General features: G+C 38.8%; 1 protein-coding gene across 1 annotated transcript in view; it reads right to left on the reverse strand.

Moving 5' to 3' along the window:
• The window catches only part of UTRN (utrophin), a 574,637-nt gene that overhangs the window by 54,066 nt on the left and 513,375 nt on the right, over positions 1–7,196 (reverse strand). The window contains 1 exon segment of the mRNA XM_006834702.1: positions 6,247–6,358. Within this exon segment, the coding sequence (XP_006834765.1) occupies positions 6,247–6,358 (112 nt within the window).

Below are 7,196 nucleotides of genomic sequence, written 5' to 3' on the forward strand. Positions count from 1 at the left end.
TTATGCTGCTATTCATAAGGTTTTCATTGACTAACCACATAGAAGTGGTCTGTCTCTCCTCCTTCCTAGTCTGTCTTAAGTCTAGAAGCTCTGCTGAAACTTGTCCACCAAGGATGAGCCTGTTGTTGTTGTTAAGTGCTGTCAAGTTGGTTCCAACTCAGTGAGGATAAACAGAGTATAGGGTTTCTGAGGAGTAGCTGGCGAGTTGGAAATACTGAGCCTACAGTTCAAACTGACCTTTCAGTCTAGTGCATGATCCTGCAGTGCAATACTAGAATTCCAAGGATGATTCTACTGAAATTAAAAATACCAGTGGTATCGCTTCCAGAATCACAGCAACAAACAATCCAGTACAGTATGACAGATGAGTGATGGATGATTCCAGTAAGCATACTTATAACACTGTTTCTAATATGCTAATATGAAGACAAGGGTTTGAAATACAAGTAAATTTATCTTGTTTTAAGAGAGTGTGAATGATGAGGGAGACTGAAAAAAAAAATCTAAATTTATTTATTTATTTATTTATTATTGGGAGAAAATAATTTCAACAAAAATCTAATTCATAGTAATCAATTGTTTTATAACAGATGAATCAGTAATATTCTGTTGCTTTATTATTTAAAGGCATTAGAAAAGGTAAAAAGGTATAGATAAATTAATTTCTCTCTTTATGTAATTTTTCTGTATATGTATTATGTATATGAAAAGCCTTCAAAAATTTGTGGAAAAATACCATTATCTTTTCATTCCATTTCTCCATGAACTATTTGAAGCCTCTATGAATAAACGGTGTGTGTATGTTTATTGTTGTTGTTGTTAGGTGCCATCAAGTCAGCACCGACTCATAGTGACCTTATGCACAGCAGAACGAAAATACTGCCTGGTCCTGGGCCAGCCTCACTACTGTTCCCACGCTTGAGTCCATCGATGCTGACATGTGGCTAATCCATGTCGCTGGGGGTCTTCCTCTTTTTCTCTGACTCTCCAACTTACCAAACATGAGACCCTTCTCCAGCAACCAGAGTGAGTCAAAATTTATCCATGCTCTGGCTGTAGAATTTATTTTAATCAACTTTTAAAAAAGACAAATATATCACTTTTCAACATAATCTCCTTGCTTTTAATACCCTTTGTAGATCTGTCACCAAGCTTTCATAGTCCCTATTTAAAAAAATGTCTTAGGCTGAGCTGTGAGCCACAAATGCACCAGTGTCTAAACTTCTGCATCAGAGGTGAATCTTAGTCCTGGAAGGGCGGCTTTCAGGGGAGCAGACAGGTAAAAATCTGATGGAGCAAGATCAGGACTACAGTGAAGATCTTTTAACACCTTAAAATGACGTTTTTGAAGAGTTTCAACAATGTGGGCAGAGGTGTGTGGTCATGCAGGAACACAATGCCCTTGGATAGCAGTCCTCTGCATTTAATCTAACATTTAGGCTTCAACTTTTCGGTGAACACCTCACTGTAACCAAAACTGTTGACTGCTGAACCTTTCTCCTGAGAGTGTTCCAATACTGACCGCTGAGAATCCTAGAAAACTGTAAGCATCAATTTTTCCAGCTGATGGTTGACTTTTGAACTTATCCTTGGTCCATGATTGAGAATGTTTCCATTCCATACTCTGCCATTTATTATCAGGCTTGTGGTGATGAATCGATGTCTTGTCACAAATAACGAATCTTTTTAAAAGAAACTTTTATATTCCTTTGAGGATTGGTCCAAATTTTGTTTGCAGATGTCTAAACACTTCTGTTTATGTTCTTCTGTGAGTTGATCCTACGGTGCCACAAAAAATTGGTTGTGGATTCAACAGTGTTCTATTGTGACCCATGGGGTTTTCATTTGTTGATTAATCACAAAGTCGGTGTTTCAAACACACCAGCCACTCCTTGGAAACCCAGTACCAGGTCTCCATGAGTTGGAACCAACTTGACGACACTTAACAACAACAACAGTAGGAAAAGAAGACATGGAAAAACTGATACAAATATTGTGGCAATTATGTTTCCAGTGTATACTGATAAACCTGCCTTCGGGTTTGTAAACAAATCTTTAGTGTGCTTGGTTCATGTTCATCTGTCCTCAGACTGATGACTGCTCTGGGTGAATTTAAATATCAAGCATTTAAACTTGCCTTTGAGTTGTGGTGTTGGAGGAGAATACTGAAAGTGCCATGGACTGCCAAAAGAACCAATAGATCTGTTTTGAAAGAAGTGCAGTCAGAGTGCTCCTTGGAGGCCAGGATGGCTAAGCTTCGTCTCTCATACTTTGGACATATTGTCCGGAGGAAACAGTCGCTGGAGAAGGATGTCATGCTGGGTAAGGTGGAGGGTCAGAGAAAAAGAGAAAGACCCCTAACGAGATGGATTGGCCAGGTGGCATCATTGATGGCATCAAGTGTGACAGCGGTAGTGAGGTTGGCCCAGGATCGGACATTGTTTCGTTCTGCTGTGCATGGGGTCGCTATGAGTCGGTTCCGACTCGATGGCACCTGACAACAACAAAACTTGCAAAGGTGGGGCCCCAGTTACTCTGAATCAACTGTTAGATATTTTGTAAAGTCACATGGAATTCATGCATTTGAGAGCAAGAAAAACTAAGTGATTTCATGTAACTTTACTATAAGTAGACATAGGAAAAAGATGTGGCTTTCTGCTCTGTAAATATTTACAGCCTCAGAACCCTATGTCAATACGAATCAGACTGCCTCAGGGCACACAGCAAAGAAGTAGACAACTTATAGTTACTTTATTGACATTAGCTCTTTATAATCACTGTTCCATAATCATCTCCATATTAATACTATATTGCTCTCCAACCCAAAGGAGATCTGGTGGCATAGTGGGCTTTGTGTGTGTTACTAACCAGAAGATCAGCAGTTTGAATCCACCAGTTGCTTTGCGGAAGGAAGATGAGGCTTCCTGCTCCTGTAAAGATTTGTTGTTGTTGCTGTTAAGTGCCATCAAGTAGGTTCTGACGAGAGTCCTGGTATGGTGCTGTGGGTTAATGTGCTGGACTGCAGGTTTGAACCACAGGGTCAGCAGTTCAAGATTACCAACCACCCCTTAGAAACCCTATACAGAGTAGCTATCAGTTGGAACCTACTCGACAGCACTTAACAACCACCATATAGGGTTTTGAGAAGTAGCTTGTGGGTTTGAACTGCCAACCTTGTAGGTCATAGTTCAGTGCTGATTCAACAGGACCCCACCAGTAGTGTCAAGATTTGCAGCTTTGGAAGCCCTATGCAGGGTCACTAATGGTTGGATCTAACTCAACAACACACAACCATCACTACCACACCCCAACACAAATTCTTTCCAATGGACCACATGCACAGTTTACAAATCTGATGCCTGCTTCTCTCTTTAATTTAGTCCCATGTCCCACTCTCTCCTTTGTGTGATTCACGTTTAGAACACTGAGAGTATAGTGGGTCATGCCCTGGGCTGGTAGCCACAAGGTCTACAGTTCGAATCCACCAGCTGCTCTGTGGTACAAGGTCACTGAGTCAGAACCAATTCCCAGCATGCAGCAGCAGCAGCAGCCACATTGACCATTATCCCAGAGCCAGTATCATGAGGAGTCAACCCAGACATTCGCACAGATCCCACCTTCAGCAAGGCCCTAAGCCTGGTATAATTCCTCTCTAGTACTATCCTAAAATGGTCACTAACTTTTGAACAAGGGCCCCTGCATTTCCATTTGCAATGAGCTCAAATTTCCATTTGCCTACTGCAGGCCTCTTGTGCAATAAGCTCCCAGCTTGCTCTTTCTTCTCTCTGAAATACTCTTCCACTAGTATGGAACTGTAGAATAAGCAATGGACTGCTAACTACAAGGTCAGTGATTCAAACCCACCAGTCGCTCCTCAGACACCCTATGCTGTTGGTGTTGAGTGTTGTCAAGTCAGTTCTGACTCACAGTGATCCTGTATAGGTTTCTGAGGAGCGGCTGGTGAGTTTGAGCTGCCGACCTTGTGTTTCAAATTAACCTTGCAGTCTAGTGCATTGTCCCACATCACCACATCACAACTCCAAGACACCCTATACAAGGTCACAATGAGTCCAAACCAACCGGACAGCAATTAACAACAACAACAACAACAGTTTTATGCACAGCTGACTCTCATTCTTCATTCTCAACTCAAATGCTAACTTTCAGACAGACCACTGATTTCTTTAAGGGCCTCCTCTACTCATTCTTCCTCATTAACTATTTAGTTAGTTAAAGGTGCTGATTACAATCTGTAATGATCTCATTTATTTGTTTTGTTGCCCATGGTCACACATTCTCACCTCCTTAAGTATAAACGACATGAGCATCAGTCCTCTTGTCTACCTTGGTAGAAAGCTGATGACTTCTCAGAGCTGAAAATAGCATCTGGCCCAAGGTAAGTACATATTTATTTATTAAGTGAGGGAATAAGTGAATAATAGCAATACATGACATTTCACAAATTATCTTGGAGGAACTTCTTTCTTGGTTAAAATTATAATCCACTATGGGTATTTTGTCAATTATTATTCTGCAACATTTTCTGAAGATTTCCTCTCCATATATAAGGTACCTATTTATGAGACAAGATACCTAAGAAATGGAGATTTATATGCATATATTTTACAAGTATTGCTGCCTTTGTGTCACTTTATGATCCAAAGAAAAAAAAACTCAATTCCCTAAACCAAAGAAAATGTGCAGCTCTATGAATAAATTTTGTTTCGCTTCATTATAGGAAGGAAAACTAAAGAATAGCTGTTGACAGAAAATGAAGATAAGTTCAGAAAAAGGAAACAAGAAAAGTTTTATATCAAAGGAACAAGAAATAGGACCCACTGCTAGTAAGCAAAGTATAGTAGTAACGTCATACGGTATACAACTCTTTAAAAATAACTTGGCATGAAGTTATTTGGCTACCAAAATATATTTATCGACCCAGGTCATCTACTTCTAGTACTTTATCCTATGGAAATGTAACTTATAGATGGAAAGAGCTAGGTTATAAATAGAAGCCCTGGTGTTGCATCAGGATAAGCACAAGACTGCTAACTGCAAGGCTGGCAATTCAAACCCACTAGCTGCTCCATGGAAGAAAGGATGAGGCTTTCTGCTTCTGTAAAGATTCGCAGCCTCGGAAATCCGATCTAGGGCCACTGTGAGGAATAAGAAACTCAGTGGTACTAGGCTGGTTTTTGTTTTTTGGTATATCCATAAAGATATTTATAACAGTTTTACTTACAACAGAAGAAAACGAAAAAGAAACTAAATGTCCAAAGTTTAAAAATGGTAAGGTAAATTATAGTCACACACTCAATTAAATACTTTTTAGCTAGGAAAAAATTACACTGTCTGACAGAATATAATAATTATGAAGACAATTTAAATATGTCCAAAAGAAATATAATTTCCAATCAAATGGCATGTTTTTCAGAATAGGTCAGTGAGGACTCTTAAAAGTGTTTGCTACCCTCAGAAATGATGGCTTTTCCACAAATTTCAGCACATTACCTGCAGAATTATCCCGCGTGGACACCCATTTTAACTGTCTGGGACATCTGTCTGCTCAATAATGAGCGGTATTAAAGATGGAACTGGTGCAGTATTGGAGTTTGACCCAAAAAAGCTCAGACTCACTTTATAAAAGCAAAGGCCGTATGGTGACTTCCCAACAAAATCATGAACATACTGTTGTTAGGAGTCCTGGTGTGGCGTCGCAGGATCATGAGCTGGACTGCGTGCAAGTGCCACACCAGGATGCCTCTGAAAGAAAATGTTATTATCGTTCACGTATCAGTTTGAGCCACAAGGTCGGCAGGTCAAACCCACCAGCTGCTCCTTACAAACCCTACACAGGGTCACTATGGTTGAAGTTGACTTGACGGCACTTAATAACAATAACAACAATGAATATACAAATTGTCCTAAAATGTTATTATATGTATAATTACACTTATATGCAAAGTAGGGGGAAGAGTGTTTGCTATCAAGAAAATTACAATTAAAAATACAAATGTAAGTGAAATTTTAATAGGTGACTTTTTCTGAAAAAGCATTAATTATTTTATGAAGATAACTCAATGTTAATGTATTTACTTAAAAGAAAACAAAAACAAAAGTACAGTTAGCAATTTGAAAATGTTTGGTTAAAAAGTTAAGTCAAATTAAGCCAAATAAAATTTTAATTTTAGTGAATTCAAAAGCAACACGTTAAAAAAGAACACAGAACAGTAGTTCAGTACTTACAGGTATGCAATATTCCACCATGGGGTAATGTAATTTGTGACCTTTTGCTGTTCGACCAGAAAAAAAGCAACTCTGGCAGACATCATAGTTAAAATGCTTTAGGCTCCTATATCTAGAAAGAAAGAAAGGGCAATCAATTCATTTGCTTAAATGCATAGTATTTAGTCCAAGTCAATTACTTGTGATAAGAACTTCATTTATCCACTATCACCATGGAAATAAAAGAGTTTCTACAAATGATGGATTTACTTATAATGTCTTCATTCCAAATTAGGATAAAGAGAATCTTGAATTTCCAGGTAAAATTAATTAAACCACTTACCAGGTGGAGGAAAAAATTAACTTCAAGTTTCTAAAACATGCTGCTGTACATAATGAGATGGCACAAATATCTGTGTCAAAAGAACTTCTGTAATGTTAGAATGTGAGTGCAAAATGGGAGAGAAGAAAGACATGCTCATTTGCTTCTGTAATGTTAGAATGTGAATGCAAAATGGGAGAGAAGAAAGACATGCTCATTCGCTTGAGACATCCAATTTTACACCAGTTGTACCACCACCAATAAATGAATCTCAAAATTAGTTCATACAGACACTGTTTATTCACATAGATATTTTTATATTTAGTTTAAACCAACCATCAGGAAAAATTGAAAAACCACGAAATGCCCAAGAATGAAGAAGCAAACTAATAAAACTTAGGCTGCAGTGTATTTCTGAACAGAAATGATGTCATTGTGGTTAAATGCTGTCAAGTTGGTTCTGATTCACAGTGACCTTGTGCAGGTTTCTAAGCAGCGGCTGGTTGGTGGGTGTGAGCCACTGATCTTGGGGTTAGTAATCCAGTGCTTACCCTACAGTGCCACACCAGGATGCCTCTGAATGAAAATGTTATGATTGTTATGTGCCCTTGAGTTGGTTCTGACTCATAGCAACCTTGTGTAGGTTTCC

The sequence above is a fragment of the Chrysochloris asiatica genome, unplaced genomic scaffold (genome assembly GCF_000296735.1).
Source record: "Chrysochloris asiatica unplaced genomic scaffold, ChrAsi1.0 scaffold00013, whole genome shotgun sequence".
Classification (NCBI taxonomy): Eukaryota; Metazoa; Chordata; class Mammalia; order Afrosoricida; family Chrysochloridae; genus Chrysochloris; species Chrysochloris asiatica.